The 17,936-nt window shown below is 45.6% G+C and overlaps 1 protein-coding gene and 1 long non-coding RNA gene across 5 annotated transcripts in view; one reads left to right on the top strand and one right to left on the bottom strand.

Moving 5' to 3' along the window:
* Window positions 1-8,983, top strand: part of TTC27 (tetratricopeptide repeat domain 27) — a 79,496-nt gene extending 70,513 nt beyond the window's left edge. Inside the window, exons 18-20 of the mRNA XM_083432158.1 lie at window positions 2,797-2,908; window positions 4,130-4,230; window positions 5,799-8,983. Coding sequence (XP_083288284.1) covers window positions 2,797-2,908; window positions 4,130-4,230; window positions 5,799-5,921 — 336 coding nt within the window. The 3' untranslated portion in view covers window positions 5,922-8,983. The remainder of the gene's footprint in view (window positions 1-2,796; window positions 2,909-4,129; window positions 4,231-5,798) is intronic.
* The window catches only part of LOC310673670, a 31,691-nt gene continuing 22,536 nt past the window's right edge, over window positions 8,782-17,936 (bottom strand). For 3 of the 4 annotated variants that reach the window (XR_014509168.1, XR_014509169.1, XR_014509171.1), the window contains one exon: window positions 8,782-8,899. This is a non-coding gene — a long non-coding RNA (uncharacterized lncRNA). Of the gene's footprint in view, window positions 8,900-10,793; window positions 10,842-17,936 lie in introns of all 4 variants that reach the window. The other variant, XR_014509170.1, reaches the window with a different exon arrangement.

Here is a 17,936-nt window from a genome sequence, read left to right as displayed (position 1 = left end):
CACCCACATATCCGCCTCCCCTTTGTCAGAGAGAAAGCTATGAGGGCAAGAGTGGTATCACACTCTATTTCATATCTAAAATGGAACTGGTGTCATATCTAAAATATGAAGGGTGTTCACCGTAGAAAGCACTGTCTCTCCAATGTTTCGTATGTTTCAAGGCCCACATGAATCTCTCGGTGCATCAACAGAGATGTGAGCTTAACTCCGTTTTCCTGCCAAAAAGTACCCAATGCAAATACTAACACCATAAAATGATATAAAACCGTAGCAGTATTAACATATTCAAAATGTTTGATATAGCAATTTGCTAAAATTGAAAAGGAGAGTAGGCTCTTCACATGAAAAGTGATTCCATAAATGCAGCACTCTATCACAAAGAGAGCAAGTAATTTCACATCATGCACAAAAAAACATGAGACAGATAGTTGTTGTGTATCCTAATTATAAAACTATTTCAATAATTAACTGTATCAAGAAATCCATATAAATGGGAGGGGGGGAGTGTGAAAGTGGAAGTTGTCTTGCAATTTTGTGTTCCATAGATTTATAAATGAACTCCCAGCATTAAATAAATATATTTGGTGCCCTTCCTTCCTTATTTCGTTTATGATATTCACATTTAGTTAGAAATGCTATATCACAAGTCCGTTTTTCTATCACATTAGTCGTACCTTGGATCCTGAACGCCTTGGTACTCAGACGTTTTGGCTCCCGAACGCTGCAAACCCAGAAGTGAGTGTTCTGGTTTGTGAACGTTCTTTGGAACCCAAATGTCCAACGGGGCTTCTGATTGGGTACAGGAGCTTTCTGCAGCCAATCAGAAGCCACACTTTGGTTTCCAAATGTTTTGAAAGTCGAACAGACTTCTGGAACGGATTCTGTTTGACTTCCAAGGTACGACTGTACAATACATCAACAGACTTCAAAGATTTCCTGTTGCTAGCAATGACTTGCCTGGCTGCTTCACGCTTAGCCAAGAGAAAGGCATTCTCTGTTATCGCAAAATAGGGTTCCTTAAAAGATGGCAAGCACAACAGAATCCCCTTTGCAGATCTTAATTAGTGGGACGGGGAATTCATGTGGATTAGGTGTGCTTGACTTGGCTTGTTCTGAAGAAAGAAAATAAAAAATAGCATATGGAAGCAAGTCTTGGTACATAGCAATTGTGTGGTCTCTCTAACTAGCCCCAGGTGAGAATCAAACAGCCACCTTTTGGGTCACCTCACAAAGCAAAGATCTCTCATTGGTGTTTGTTGGAGAATTAAGCCAATTCTTTCAACTCTTCCATTAAGACCAATGGGACTTAAGTGCTCAGGTTTTTTTGCTTTAAAAAAGGGTAAGTAAACATTTGGATTGGGGGGGGGGCTTTCCTAACACTTGTTTTTGCTTTGGCTCATTTGCTTCTGCTCAGGTTTGGGCAATTGCTTTTTATTTTCTCCGTTTTGCAGAATCCATGTCGTCTTGCTTTTTTCCACATTGGAGAACCAATACAGAATAAAACTGGCATCTTAATCTTTGTATATATTTGAGCAATTTATTGCATTCCTTAGATGCATAATGGCTTAAAATATTAAAATACAAGTGTTTTCCTGCTTTCATGTGCATTTAGTCATTGTGACCTAGCAAAATATGGGTCATATCCATCAGTCTAGACCAGGGGTGTCAAACTCAAATTCATCGGGGGCCGCATCAGCAGTTTGATCACCCTCAAAGGGCCGGTTGTATCTGTAGGACTATGTGTCCACTCTTTATTATCATAAATTATTGTCACTGCATTCAATTATTGATAATAATAAACAGCATCATGAAGCAAAAATATTTCCTGTTTGAAAACAAATATATTTACATCACTAAATTCTGAGCACATTAATTCTACATGATATATTGTCAAATTATTATAATGGCCACAGATCTTCAAATTCTAAAAACAAAACTTTGATCCCATGCAAGAAAACAAGGTTAGGGCAACTTTAAAACAATTTTAATGTCCAGTCGTTAAAAATATAGCAAAACAGGAAGGGGATGCACAAAACTAATAATTAAAATGGGGGGAGGGAATGGAAAACCTTAGCATCATGGGTGTAGCCAAGGGGGGCAGAGGGGTAGCTGCCCGTCTCTAAATCAATAAAAATCATTCCCTCACTTTCCTCCGCCATGAATACGGAGAACTTCGTGGCCAGCGAGAGGCTCGTGACGCGGCCTACGTGCGGCAGGGGTCGCAGGGGCGCCGCGCGCATGAGCTCCGCTTGCGGGCCTTACTGGAGCAGATAAAAAGCTGGGCTCGTCATTTCTTTCCCCGCTGAGGGAAAGCGGGAGTGGGGGCGTTGCTTCGTCTCCAGAGGCTCCGCCCACCCGCCTGCCTGCTTTTCAGGCCGCGCATGTGCTGAAGAGGCGGCTTTCTTGTGTAAAAAAAAAAGAAGTGAAAATAAAAGGTGAAGGCTGGCGGCCGGCGGCGGCTACACGGGCCACATGACGAGGTCTGGCGGGCCGGATTTGGCCCGCGGGCCTTGTGTTTGACACCCGTGGTCTAGACAGATTTTTTTTAAAAGGTAAAAAATTATCTTTTAAACACGTGTTACTTATATGTCTGTCATACTTGAAAGGCAATAACAGCGAAAAACATCTGTGCTACAGCTGCAGAATACAGTTGCAGGGGAGGAAGACTGAAAAACTAATACTGAGAAACTAACATATTACCAATCAGACCTATTTTTTTAGAGTGACTTTGGCTTTACGTATTAACATAAAGCCAAACTAAGGTTGTTATCTAATTTCACTCTTTTGTCTTTACAGGTGCTACAGTATCTCAGCAAAGCACACAAATGTGAAATGCAGTCAAAGGACTGGGACAAAGATATTTTCTCTTTTAAGAACGTAGTAAAAGGAGCTTTAGAGCTTGCACATGGTATGTCCTGTATGAATTTTTCTGGCAGAAATCTTTATTGGTGGGTTACTTTAAAAGGTTCATTTGGCTGTAACATGCCACACTTGCTAACACTTAAAAACAAAAACCCAGAAAAACAGAGCTGCCTTAGTTCTACAGTAGGGAAAAGGATGTTCAGGAGAGATTGTGTTAAATGACCAAGTCACTTTCCATTTCCAGAGATCAATGTGAAGTCTCAACAGGACCACCAGCCATACATGCAGAAAATTCCCTCAGAAATCCATCTGGATCCGCAAGGATCTGAGGCAGATCATTTTAATCAGTCCCTCACTGTACAGAAGCTCTTTCAAACACACAAGCAGGACTGGAAGGCAGTGTGAGTGTGCCTGCCAAGGGCACAGCCAAGCACAGCCCTGCTTGGCACCTGGAGGGGGGGCAGTTCGGACTCAGTTCACGCTCTGCCCCTGGAGTAGCATTCATGTGGCCGAAAAGCAGGGTATAAATCCCTTAAATCAGTATATCGCTGACATTCAGCATTTGTATCAGCCAATATTTTCATTCCAATTCATTTGTCCAAAATGGACAAGTTATAGGGCAACTTTAGATAAGCCCAAGACTAAGCACAACAAATAATTAGGGGGAGAACCCTCAAAGGGAGGGATCGTTCCCCTCACCACCAAAAAAAAAGTCAATGAGGGCCCAGTGTCCATGGAATACTGTGACTGTGAGGCTGGAGAAAAACACAGAGATAGTATAATGACACACATTCAGTCATGGGCAGTCTCCCTCCACCCCACACCATTTTGCCTCAAGACCTCACTTACTCATTTCTGAAGTTCAGAAGGGTGTCGCCAAAACAGAGCCCTCTGCATGCAAGGAGGAGAAGATATCAGAAGTACAGAAAAGCTTTAGGGAAAATTCCTAAGAGGAAGAACTAACTGGGGTTGAAGAGGTGGAGTGGGATGAAGTAGCGGGAAAGAGGGTGGGATTTCAGCAGCACTCCACGCAGCAATATTTTGTTACGGTATTTTATTCTCGTTTTACAGAAACAATGCTGTGTTGTTTCAGTGATTCATGTTGCAGTTCAGAATACCTGCCCCCTTACCATTTGTATGGATGCTCCTTTTAATGAGCTTCCTCGTGAAGAGAACTGGCTGAAAGCTTTAGTAGTAATTTATGCTTGCTGTGTTATCACAGTAATCACCAGACTTTTGTTTTGCCTTTTTGAAATTCATCTTGCAGTGGCGATGAGGTGCAGCAAAACCAAGTCTAATCACCAAGAGGCACTGCAAATTCTCTCTTCGGCTCGACTCAACTTGCGTAGCTTGGCAGCCAGAGCAAAGGTGAGACTGAGATGGGCATCCTTAAAATAGTCTTTTAACAGAGAGGCGGGGTCAGCAAAGGGCTCCCTGTCTCATGGCTTATGTTCTCAAGTACTGCTACAGGCACTTTACTTTTAACTCTTCCATTCTAACCAGAAAAATATTGTAATGGAAAGGAGATGGAGTAGATATTCTTGGTATGTTTAATCTGTGAAAACTTTACTGGACTAATTTCCTAGGAATATCCGACAGTTGTCTCTGTGCAAGGAACAGGGCACAGTCTACTTTTGGAGACAGTTTGTGTTTGTTTGTGTGTGTGTGTGTGTGTGTGAGAGAGAGAGAGAGAGAGAGAGAGAGAGAGAGAGAGAGAGATGGGAAAACTGGCAATGCTCCCTCAGGACATCTCTAAGCATGAATTTCCTTGATTGGAAAAGCAGGAATGGATGTACAGAAGGAAGGTAGCTCCACAATGTTCTTCCATCAAAGCCAGGAGAGCAGATGACACCCATTTGTCTGGCTGTACAGATTCTCACACAATCGTCCATAATCCCCAGAAAGCTCTGTAGCTTCAGCAAGGCTTGTTTTGGACTTCAGCTCAATGAATGTCAAATAAGAGAGAGAAAGCTGAGCCAGACCCCATCCTTCCTCCCCAGCTTCTTCACATTGGGTAGCCAGAAACAACTATTTTTTTAAAAAGCATGATGGACAGCTGTCACAAAGGATCCTTCGTGAAAGCTTCCATCTCTCAGGTAAAAGTCTTCTGGCTCTGCTGCACCTGCCAAAAATTGGGCCGTGAGCTGGCAGTTGCATGGAGTAACACTGTCTCTCCAAAGAGGACAGGAGGGCAACTTTATTACATTTCTTTATTGTGTTTTCCCATGAATGAATGAATGAAAATTGCCCATTCAATAGAACCCACCCATTGTGACTTTTAATACTGCAGCATGTACATATCAGCCAACAGGTGCAAGTGACCTGAAGTGTCATGGTGTAGCACTAAGGAAATTGCATCCCTAAGACTTGGAGCAGGGTCTAGTTTTTCCTGCAAAAACTGCCCCTCCTCACCCAGTCAATCAAAAGAGAAGGTGGTGATTGAGAGGGTCTGATCTTCAGAACCTGCTCCAAAACTAGAATGGGTTTTTAGTTTATGAGGAAATGATTCACTGCAAGGCATGTGCAGTAGTATCCCAAGCCCCAAATCAGACTGCAGCCTAAATAGGGTTAGGCCCCTCCTGCTGCTTTTACAAGTACGGTAATCAGAGGTGGGGGAAAGCCTAATGTTCACTGTTTGGCCAGTTGGGTTTATAGGTGCAGATGAGTACCAGTGACACACAAGTAGGTCCAAGCATTGACTTTGTGGAATTCCTGCAAAATTGGATTGTGTCCTTGCACAAATCAGTAATTCTAGGTCTTGTCCAAAAAGGATGAAGTGGACAGAGCTGTCATTAATTTGTCCACAGGGTGACACTGGTGTGTTTTAACAATGTTGCAGTACTTTTTTATTTTTAATCTACATTTAGGATGATTTTATTGTCTTTGGTTAAGAAGAAACTTTCTGTTACAAATCTTTTTTTTTCCTTCTTCTGCAGCAACTTTTTGCAGACACAGTGAGTGGTGAAGTTTCCAGTGACCTAGCTGAAGAAGTGGCAGCTATGGAGAACTTGATAGTGGAATTGCAGGAACTTAGCAACCAGCTAAGAAATCAGACCTGAGAAAAAGAAGATCCAGTTTCCTGGAAGGAAGGAAGGGCAAAGTTGGCAGACTTCATTGGCTACAGTTTGCGCTAATGAGTTTGCAGTAAATCAGACACCCCAAGCCACTCTCTAATAAATATTTTTCCATATAACGTAGCTTCTAATTGCAGCCAGCATTGCTAGGACTGTAAAGTGTTTTTAAGGTCAGGCCTGTTCATTGTCATTTTCGGTGTTTGTGTGATTTCTGTTGGCCTGGGTTTTATAGAACAAAACTAACTGGTTTTTATTTAGAAGGCCCTTTTATTTAGGATTAGTTCTGCTCGAGTGCACCACGTAATTGGCTTCTGTCCACTGATGTGCACTTTGCAGATAGGAGAGATTAAGTCCTGTTGATGTTAGAAGGGAAAAGGGATGGGGGCACTTTGCTCTTGTTTCTAATTGAGATTGGGGGAAGGTCAGAAAGATTGAGAAAACCAAGCAAAAAACGAAATGGCTCTCTTCTGTGGAATTTAAAACAAATGTAATTGTGAAGGATGTGTCAGTTGTGTTATCCTTTGGTTTTGTGGTTTTCAAAGCTTAAGCATTTGCAGAAAATGGGCAGCACTTTCCCAATAAAGCTACACAACAAAGGCAGCACAAACAATAGCTTGCATCCTAATCCCCACCATTTCCTTTTCTTTCTGGGAAATGGTGTGTAGTTTTTCTGGTTTTCTAGCAGACTTTGAGGTTCAAATGTAACGGGGCAATCCATAGTCCCACTTTCCTAAGTTTGACCAATAGCAGCTACTGGACTTGATCTGGAAATGGGTTCCAGCTTTCCTTCCTCATTAACCTAAATATGGGTGCCTACAAGATCCACATTTTCTAAACCCAACCAAGGCTATTTATCCTGTCTCTAGCATTGACAAGTCAGGTGCCCCTGCCAAGCCTTTTAACTATCCCTCTTGTTTATCACCAGGATGATAGTATAACATATATTGCCTTTTAAAGTGGAGGTGTCAGTCTTAGAGTCATGGTTTAATTGCTATTAGCCTATACTCTATGAATTTATCAAATCCTTTGTGAAAGTTTCTAGAGTCAGTTTGTTTGAAGGATCTGGTTCACACAATCATATCCTTACTTGATAAACTAGGATGTGCATGTGGGGTGTGTTTGTGTGTTGATGCACATAGCTCCCAATGGTGTCTTGAGAGAATACAACATTCAGAGAGCAAAACACAAAAATATTCTGTTCGTTCTTTTCCACTCCTCCCCCATCAAATCAAGCCAGCTGACTCTTACATTTTACTTTCTGTCATAAACATTTTTACAGGACACTTTCCCTTCTCCACATCCTCCCCCACCATTGTTCCCTCTGCTTGCTGCTCAAATGCCTAAGTCATCCTGGAAAAGTTAGTAGAATTGAGAGAGAAAAGAGAGACACTTCCCACTTCCTTCCTCACCCCTATGTACGTTTCAAGGCTGAGATATCTCCCTTCCCACTTTCGAAAAGGGCGCAGTAGTAGAATTCAGAGCCTTTGAAGACGCTGCCACATTGGGGACGGAGTAGCTTTTGAGTGAACACATAGTTGCCTAACTCAAGAACTACCCACTTGGCCTGGCATAGTCTCTGCAAGGCCTCAATCATTTCACTGAAACACTATGGATTTAGCCTGGGACCATTTGCATGCAAAGCACAACCTCCACCCCTAAGTTTTTTGTCTTTCCACTTTTGCTTTTCACGTTCACACTTAATGTTTTTAGGTGGAAATGCAGTACATTTTGTCTACGTCCAAAAAACCCCCGAGTGTGTGAGGAAGCCTGGATTGTGAGCCACGTTTGGAATTTGGAAAGCCTTTTTTCCTTTTCCTGTTGCACTATTTCCACGTCCCAGAGGAGCCATGAGAGGGCATCCTGTTGTTTCCTTTTCTGCTTACAGATGAAGTGGGAGGGGATAGTCACACTGCTGTAGAGCGTCCAGCTGCAGTATAGCAGCAGATGACCTTTCTCGTGCAACAGTTCTATAATAAGGCCTGGGTTGCAAGCATCCTTGGAATGGTGCTTTCTCTAGGAATGATAATTAACGTTCACGGATGGTGAAGTCACTCCAAGGAGAGTTCAGTGAGTCCCCTGTAATCAATTTGTGCATCCCCCAACTCCCGTCATAACTTAGTGTAAAAAGTTGCAGGATTCACACAAGAAAAAATCAGTAACAAAAACTTTCTGAGTCATTTTGTACTTAAAGGGCTGTGCTGAGAAGGCTGAGAAGGGGGACCAACTCCAGTAGTATACCTCACTCCAGTGACTAATGTATGGTTTCTGATCCACTTCTTCCCCTTTCCGTTCCCAGTCTATGAGACTCAACCTCATCAGTTCAACAGCTCCTATAAAGGGTCCCAAGTGGAAATAATGTAGATGCAGGGACTGGGGATGGTGGAAGGACCTAGGGTCAGTGCACACAACCTTCCCAAGGGGATAAGACATGTATATGAACATAGAAATTTGCCTTGTAGTGAATCTCACCATGGTCTGTCTAGTTCAGTATTGCCTACACTGACTGACAATAGTGCTTCAGTGTTGCAGACATGGAATCTCCTCAATCTGATTTATATCCTATGCCCTTTTAAAATGTGTTGGGGGGGTATTTTGTTATTATTGTTTTTATTATGTATTTTGTGGTTTTATATCTTGAATTTATTCTGTGAACCACCCTGAGACCCCCAGGTATAGGGCGGTATATAAATTCAATAAATCATCATCATCATCATTGCTACATGGGGATGCTCAGAACTGAACCTGGGGTTTACTTCCTGGAAACATCTGCTATACCACTGAACAACACTTTCTGCCAGTTTCTTGCATCTTTCTATCTGTAAAACCAAGCAGCATTAACATTTAGTTCTAAGATTTTTATTATTCAGATTTCTTTATACTCACCATCCAGAAAATGCTATATTGTTCGAAGAGGAGAAGTAAAAATGTGATAATTGTAAATTCTAGGCATTTGGATCATTTCCCTACAAAAGAATTGATATTATCAAGATTTAATGGTTTCATCAGGGTATCTTCCAAACATTTTAAATAAAACCACCTTTTTCAAAGTTTTGGTTTCCAATATATGTGGTTCTGTGATACTGGGAAATTAAAAAATCTCTGCTTTGCTGAGTAATTATAAATATCAGTGATATTTCTGTCTCCAATTGCCAGGATCCGAATAGTGTTAAAGGAACAAATGAGAGAACAAAAAATAGGGATTAGTGGCACACACTTTGGATTCTTAGTACTTAAATAAACTGGAGTGTGTCTAGGAAAAAATTAAACTGGGGACAGGCCTAACTAATCTGGAATTCTTGTCAGTAAGATTACTCAGATTGGCTGCTGCCTGTTCCAAATATCATTTTTAAATGCCTATGGTGACTGGAAAATATTATTTTAAAATACTGTGCTTGTGTGTTTGTAACAAAGGAAGGGCTAGTACAAAGAGGATACACTTAAACTTTTAAAGCAGTAAATCTGTTTATCCATTAGGTATAGCGTTTGGATGCTATCGTCCTGTTACAAGAGCATAGCACAACATTTAATTTATTAGGAATACATATGTCTTTCTGACCCACTTTTCTAGTAAGGTGATCTGCATGGTTTGTAATGCGAGTGATTGTATCTTGGTAAGATGATCATAAGGTCCTTGAAACATACTTTGGGTTTTGGCCCATCTTTTGAGAACCTGTGTCATGGCATTTATACCTTTTGTTGAATGATTCGCCAGTAACACCTATCACAAAACCTGCAGTTAATGTGCCAAGGTATACGTTAAATATCAGCTACTGCAGAAGCTTTGTTATCTTTTTTTTTTAAATAATATTTTATTGAGTTTTACAACAGAAACTTGGAACAACAATAAACAAACAATCTCAGAACAACAACAAAAGGAAAAAGAAGAAGAAAAAAAAAACAAGAAAAAATAGATACTACAACACACAAACACATAACAGCAAAATATATTAAAGAAAATAAACACATTAAAAAACAATTTTTGTCTCCTTATATTCTTTGCATTAACTTATTTCTCCGACTTCCCCAGACCTTCCTTCTCTGTATTCCAAAACAAATATTCTGTCTGCAAATTCTTTTCCTCTATCATATTTTGATTTTCTAATACTCTTAAAGACTAGTAGGTAGTTGCATTTCCTTAAGTCTGACAAAATATTGAATCTTTCTCTGATCACTTTTTCCCAAATACCCATTCACCCTCAATCCGATGTCATCAAGCGTTCGTTATCTTATAATGTTTCTGTAAATAGTCCTTAAATTTCCTCCTGTCTTCCTTCACCGTCTCTTCCCCTTGGTCTCTGATTCTGCCGGTCATTTCTGCCAATTCCATATAGTCAATAACTTTCAGAAGCTTTGTTATCAGTCCTAAATCCTTAGGGACCATTTCCCCACCCTTCTTGGCTTAGAAGGCTACACTTTTGCCATAACTACTAAGACTTTTGATGCTTTATTTTCTGATAAGGCAGGAGTGAGGGGAACACATGGCCCTCTAGGTGTTGCTAGGTCATAACTCTGGCCATTCATTCCATGCCTCTGTTTTAAGGCAATTAAATGTATACAGATAATTTAATGTGTGATAGGACTCAAGTGATACATATGAATGAATTCATACAACACTATCCATGTACAGTCTTTGCCCAAAGTTCTCACAATCCGAAGTTTGAAAGTGAGCAAGAAAGGTTCAGGATGGGGAGTCAGCAAGGGAACAGGAATGTGTGAGAGCAAATGCAGTTTCATGTACTTTTGTGGCTGGAAATTAAGACAGAGCAGGGGATTGTGAGGGCTTCATGGAACAGTAGGTTTTGAGGAGAGCTGTGAAGGAAAACAGGTGACAGTGGCACTACACAGGTGTTCTCAAACCTGGAATTCCATCCCGGGAGTGGTAAAGAATAATACAGGCCAAGCCACCTTAAGAAAGCAGGAGGAAATGAGTGTGCTTGCTATTTACCAAGTGGTAGGTAACATTCCACAGTGCACATCCAAATACTTGGTAAGCCCAGTGGCTGTAACATCCCGCCAATTGGTGAAAACTGCCACTCCTCTATTTCACAAATTCTGCAAATGTGGATATGTGGTAAATTTTCTCTGTGATTACCTATAATTTGGCACACAGATAGTTCAACAATGTGTAAAACCTCCTGAAAGGACATCTGTCACAAATGGAAAAACAATGAACTCATAACGGTCCAAGCAACAGTGCTGTGCGACACAGGAAGGTTTTTCTTAAATGTTTAGAAGTGCTTATAAATAGATAGGTTTCAATCAACAAGAAGCTCATTCAGGCATGCACTCAAATATAGTAGCAGCATTCATTAGACAAACATTTCTGCTAATCCCTCGGCTATGCTAATAAAAGAGTGATCCTTCTAGACTGCGGATAGTTCAACTCCTATTATTTAAGCCTAATAACAATTGTATTAAGTTTGAGCAAGGGGTTCCGTTCAGCTTAAACTAACTTGAGATCTCATTAAAATGGTTGTGGAATAGACATTTCTCTAGTTGAGAATAATTAAAATGCATGTGAGATTAATGTGGATTTTTTAAAAGCAGTAGAACTTTTTCTCCCCAATACCTAGTTATTCAGAATATGCTATTTGACCCCAAAAAATGTTGTAGTAAATAAATTGTATTTGTAGCAACATAATTACCATTGCCACTGGTTCCAGGCAGGACTTGGTGTCATACTTAGCACAAAGCCCCTGGTGAGTGCAGCATAACCACATAATACCAATCCTGAAAGAACTTCATTTCTGGGCTGAAATTAAGGTGCAGGTGTTGATCTACAAAACCCTAAGCAACTTGAGAATTAGGTAGCTAATGAAACGCCCAAGCCTGTTATCAGCCTGTCTGTGTCCTTAGTTCATAGGAGAGAACCCCATCTCATTCTACTGTCAGGGGAAATATATTAAGTGGTGACACAAGAGGGCCTTCTTCATGGTGATAACCCAACTCTTGAATGTCATCATCCCAAAGTCAACTTTATTTACATTCCAGCACCAGGCTAAGCCCCACCTACTTACCCAAACATTTTGAATGGTTATTCAGTCATGACTGGATTTACTGCAGAATATCTGTTCTTTCTGCTCATCCCCCTCTTTTATGGTTTATTATTTTAATATTACTATTAGAAATTTAACTAAGTAACCAAATGTCAAATCTCCCCACAAACAGGTAGGGGTCACTCACATTACGTGTTTCCTCCACCCTTGCCAGCAGCAACCAATTATCTGGGGATGGCAGGTTATGAGGCTGGGGGCATTGAAGCTGCAGATGGGCATCTGAATATAAATGATCTTGCACATTTCAAAGGAGAGTGGGGAAAACTTGCCACAACATGCTGGCTCCCATGGCAGTCCCCTGTTGAGTATAATATGTGGATCTGCTCCAGTACAATTAATGTGGCTTAGAGCTGCCTTTGAAGTTGATAACCTTCAGATGTTTGGGACTACAGCTCCCATCAGCCCCAGTCAGCATGTACAACAGGCAGACAGGATGGAAGTTGTAGTCCAAAGCATCTGGAAGACATCAGGTTAGGAAAGGCTAGACCACTGGAGACTCGCACAGAGATAAATGAATCCTGTGGAGTACTTGCATTATTACACGCATACACATAAGATTGCTGTCAGGGGTTCAGGAGCAGAGTCACAGGAGAGGGAGGAAACGGAGAGCGAGGGGGAGGAGTCTGAAGGAAATGTCAGCGACGACAGTAGTCCGAGGTCTCTGAGTCTCTCCAGTGACTCGGAGGATTCACAGAAAGGGGCCCCCATGGTCAGGGCAAGGGGAGTGCCCAGGGGGACACCTCGGGAAGAAGGGGCCGGAGGGGACTCAGAGAGTAGCAGCTGGAGATCCGGACCAGCGTCCCCCCCAGAGTGCAGTAGGGGGGAGGAGTCCAAGGCATCGGGATCAGGGAGCGCGCAGGCAGAGGGAGAACGTGAGGCAGGAGTGACCACGCCCTCGTCAGGGAGCGAGGAAACGGTCATCCGGAAAGTTAAACGCGCGCGCGCGCCAAGTTCAAATGTGCAGGAGGGCGGCAAGGTGGGCAGCCCGGGTAAGGAGCCAGGTCCTAAAGCCCGCCGAAGAGAGGGGGAGGAGTCAGAGGGGTCAAGCTCTGCGTCAGAAGAGTCCAGGAGGAATGAGACCCCGGGGGGTAGTAAGACCCAGAGGAAGAGAGAGAGAAGGAAGAGGTGGAGTAAGATTAGAGTCTTGAGCTGGTGCACAGGGGGCGGAGACCCAGACAGAGCTTCGCCGGTCTAAAGTCCAGACGTAGGGCTGGGACGCTGAGACTTGTAAATGGAGACTATTCTTCAATAAAGACTTTGATACTGTACTATCGGCTAGCGTTGGTCCTTGGTGAGCTGGGACCCGGAGCCAGCTCTGACAGTAAGCTCTGTCTCCTTTTTAAAGTTTTGGCACCAAGAACCTCGCCACGTGAGTCGACGCAGCGAGGGCAGAGGAGGGGTGCTTACAGAGCTCACAAAACTCAGGCAAGATGACGACGGAAGAGCAGATAAAAGCCCTGCAAGAAGCGGTGACACAACTCAGCACGGAGGTAATTGCATCCAGGAAGAGAGAGGAGGAAATGGTTACCTCCTGCCGGGATCTCCAGGTCAGGTTGGACGTGCTTTCTAAACAGGGGCAAACGGGATCCAAGGCAGAAGGCATTGGCTTGGGGAGAAGGGGAGGCAGCCTTGTATCGCATTTCGACGGGAGTTTGCAGCAGTACCCCAACTTCAGAGCAGACCTGCTGTTTGCGCTGGATCTACTTGACAAAGACTTTAGAGATGAGAGAGAGAAAGTGGGGTTTATCCTGTCCCATTTGCATGGGGAGGCCAAAACGTGGCTGAGGAATCTATGGAGGGACAATGATCCAGCGCTCCAAGATGCGAAGGCTTTTATTAAAGCAATGGACTCATGTTTTTTATCAAAGGTAGACGTCGATATTGCCAGGAGGGACATACATGGACTTAAACAAGGCAAAGCCAGCGTGAGGCAGTACCATACACGCTTTTTCGGATTGGTTCATGCCCTGGGGTGGGAAAAAGATTCTGCGCCAGTCAGAGACCTCTTTTGGGAGGGGTTGAATGCAGATGTAAAAGCAGAGATCGGAAGGGGGGAGAGACCAAGGAGCACCCAGCAAGTAGTCCAGAGGGCTCTGGAAATCGGGGTGCATCTGGAAGAACGTCCTTGCAACAGGGAAGAAGGGCGTTGGGGAAGGGCACCAGCCAGAGCACCTCCCTTCTTTCCCAGAGAAGCAGCGCGTGCGCACTCCACACCCTCGCAGGGAGGGGGAGAAGAGCCGATGGAGATCGGAGGTGCCAGGGCTCAGTCAGCTAACAGAGCCCTAACACCGGGAGCAGCCAAAACGAAGCCTCCTAGAGGGAACAGGAAGTGCTACATCTGCGACAGTGCTCAACACATGGCGAAAGAGTGTCCCCAGAGGCTCCGCAAGCACACTGCAGCCTCGGCAACAGTCGCAGAAGCAGCTCAATTGAAAACGCAGCAACAGTTAAACGACGGAGTCTGGCTGGAGGAAGAGGCACTGGGGTCCAGCCAGACAAGTCAATGAAACAATCCCCAGCACTTTTGCAACCCACAGACCCCCTCCCACCCAAACCAGTGGTGCAGCTTACAGCGTCTCTCCAATTGCCCAATGGACGCACTGTGGAGGTGCCGATCACCATTGACTCCGGCAGTAACGCTGACTTTATAGGACTGGAATTCATTCAGCAGCACAATATACCACTGCTACCAGCCACACTGCCCCTGAACGTTGTCACGGTGGATGGCAGAGACTTGTTAGGGGGGCAGGTGGTACAACAAACGCAACCAATGGTGATGCGGATTGGAAATCACCGAGAAGTCATCAGCTTTAATGTCACCCACCTGTCGGACACGCCTGTAGTCCTGGGCATGAGTTGGCTGCACAGGCACAGCCCAGCATTGGCGTGGTACCAGCGCCAACTGACCTTCGGCTCCTCCTATTGCGCGGAACATTGCATCCTTCCTAGCCCGGAAGAAGGAGGGGACGACCCGCAGCTACAATTAGGCACGCTGCAAGCAGTGCCGCGCAAGTACGCAGCGTTTTTGGAGGTTTTCTGCGAGAAGGAAGCGGACAAGCTGCCTCCCCACAGGCCCTATGACTGCAAAATTGACCTCCTGCCAGGAGCGACGCTGCCAGCCGGGAAACTGTATTCCATGTCTGAGGACGAGCTGCAGGAGCTCAAGGAGTTCATAGACCTCAACTTGAAGCGCGGTTTCATCCGGGAGTCGAAGGCAGCGGGGGGCAGTCCTGTATTCTTTGTGAAGAAAAGGGACACGCCCCAAAAGAGGCTTGTAGTTGATTTCAGGCTCTTAAATGCCAAGACCAAGCCCACGGCCTTTCCCATGCCCAAGATAGATGACCTGCTGGCAACGGTGAGGAAAGGACGCGTTTTTACAAAATTGGATCTGCGAGGGGCGTACAACCTGATTCGCATACGGGAAGGAGACGAGTGGAAGACTGCCATGTTCACGCCCCTGGGCACATATGAATACAGAGTTATGCCCTTCGGTTTACAAAATGGCGCCCACTGTTTTCAAGCCTTCATGCATCACGTACTGGCGGGTCTCCTCTACAAGACATGCGTCTGCTTCCTGGACGACATCCTGATATTCTCAGAATCAGAGGAGACCCACGAAGGTGACGTCAAGGAAGTTCTGCAGAGACTGCAGGAGCATCGGCTGTATGCCAAGCTGGAGAAGTGCCAGTTCGACAGGAAGGAGGTGGATTTCCTGGGCTACAAGCTGTCGGACAAGGGGCTTGCCATGGACAGCGCCAAGGTTCGCGCAGTGTTGGACTGGAAGAGCCCGCGCAATCGGAAGGAGGTCCAGCGGTTTGTGGGGTTCGCCAACTTTTACCGCAAGTTCATCAAGGGGTTCGCGATGCAGACGGCGGCCATTACCGACACGCTCAGCTCTAAGAAGAAGAAGTTCATCTGGACGGAGCAAGCGGAGCAGTCCTTTCAGAACCTTAAGCGTCTCTTCTCGTCCGAAGGGCAGCTACTGCATGTGAATCCCAGCAAACCGATGAGGGTTGAAACAGACGCCTCAGACAGAGCCGTGGGCGCCGTACTGTTGCAGGAGGACCCGCATGGGGACTGGAGACCGTGTGCCTTCTACTCCAGGAAGCTCAGCAAGTCGGAGCAGAACTACACCATCTGGGACAGGGAGTTGCTGGCCATTCATGCAGCATTCAAGGCGTGGCGGCACTTCCTCGTCGGGGCCAAACACACAGTGCAGGTTCGCACGGATCATAAGAACCTGGAGTACTGGCGCACGGCAAGGTTCCTGAACCAGCGGCACATCAGATGGGCGGAATTTTTTGCGGATTTCGACTTCAGGATAGAATACATCCCAGGCGACAACAACATCATGGCGGATGCACTGTCCAGAAAGCCGCAATACCTCGAAGAGGCGGCACCAGCAGCGGCCAAGCACATTTTCGCTCCGAAAGCGTGGGCGTGCGCTTCAGCAACCGTGGACTTGGAGGCGGTCCGTCGAGCACTGCAGGAGGACCCCTTCGCACAAGCCAAGATGGAGGAGGTGCACAAGGGCACGGTGAAGGACGACGAGTTCCAAGTACGAGACGGATTGCTCATCCGGAGAGGAGCACTCTATGTACCGGGAGACGACCTCCGGGCGAAAGTACTGCAGCAGTTACACGACGCACCCACCGCCGGGCACTTTGGCAAGGAGAAGACGGCAGAACTAGTTGCCAGAGATTTTTGGTGGCCCAAGATGCGGGGGGAAGTAGCGGAGTACGTCTCGAGGTGCGACACCTGCCAAAGGGCCAAGTCAGTGCACAAACCTCCGGCGGGACTGCTCGAACCGCTGCAGACCCCGAGCGAACCGTGGGAGAGGGTGGCCCTGGACTTTGTCACGGATTTACCCAGCTCAAGGGGTAAAACGGCAGTGCTAGTGGTGGTGGACATGTTCACTAAAATGGCCCACTTCATTCCGTGCGCGAAGGTGGCCACGGCGGAACAGACCGCCAAACTGTTCATAGACCACGTCTTCAGGGTGCACGGACTGCCACGGTCTATCTTGTCCGACAGGGGGCGCCAGTTCATTTCGAGCTTCTGGCAGAAGCTGATGGGTTTCCTGAACGTCAAGATCAACCTAGCGTCGGCGAGACACCCGCAGACCAACGGACAAGCGGAGCGCGTCAACGCCATCATGCAGCAGTACCTGAGATGCTATGCAAATCAACAGCCGACGACATGGGTGGACTACCTGCCGCTCGCTGAGTTCGCTTACAACAACACGAAGCACGTGTCCACAGGGGTGACGCCGTTCTTCGCCAACAACGGGAGGCATCCCAGAACCTTCCCGGGATTAGAGAGACTGGGGGAGGGGGAGCCACGGGGAGCGGAAGTCTTGGCGGCGGAATTGCAGGAAGTCCACGAGCAGCTTAGGAGGCAGTTAGAGCTTGCAAAGCACGCATACAAACTGCAGGCTGACAAGCACAGGAGGGTTGGTGAAGACATACAGGTGGGAGACTGGGTGTGGTTAGCGGCCCACGCAGTGCCGACCAGATCCTTAGCTAAGAAGAAACTCGGACATAAGCAGCTAGGACCTTACCTAGTTGAGGCACAGATCAATCCGGTGGCCTTCCGGTTGACACTTCCGGAAGGATCCAGAATGCACCCAGTATTCCATAGGTCGGTGCTCACGCCCTACAAAGCACCTCACCGATTTCAGGCGCAGGGCGCAGCACCAGACCAGTATAGGGAGATCCCCCCAAGGAGGGAGTTGCCAAGAAGGGAACCCATCAACCAGGTCACAGAGATTTTGGACTCGAGATGGGGGGCAGAGGGAGTAGAATATTTTCTCGCAAGGGAAGGTACCCCGGCCAGCGCCAAAAGTTGGGTGCCGGACTATGCCCTGGACGAGCCTCTCCTCAAAGAGGAGTTTCATGCCTTGTTCCCACACAGGCCCATGCCAGCCGAGTATTTCGACGACTGG

This window comes from Podarcis tiliguerta (genome assembly GCF_965153285.1).
Source record: "Podarcis tiliguerta genome assembly, chromosome: 3".
In the NCBI taxonomy this organism is placed as follows: Eukaryota; Metazoa; Chordata; class Lepidosauria; order Squamata; family Lacertidae; genus Podarcis; species Podarcis tiliguerta.
The sequence above is the reverse complement of the archived record's forward strand: the minus strand, read 5'-3'. Positions and strand labels throughout refer to the sequence as shown.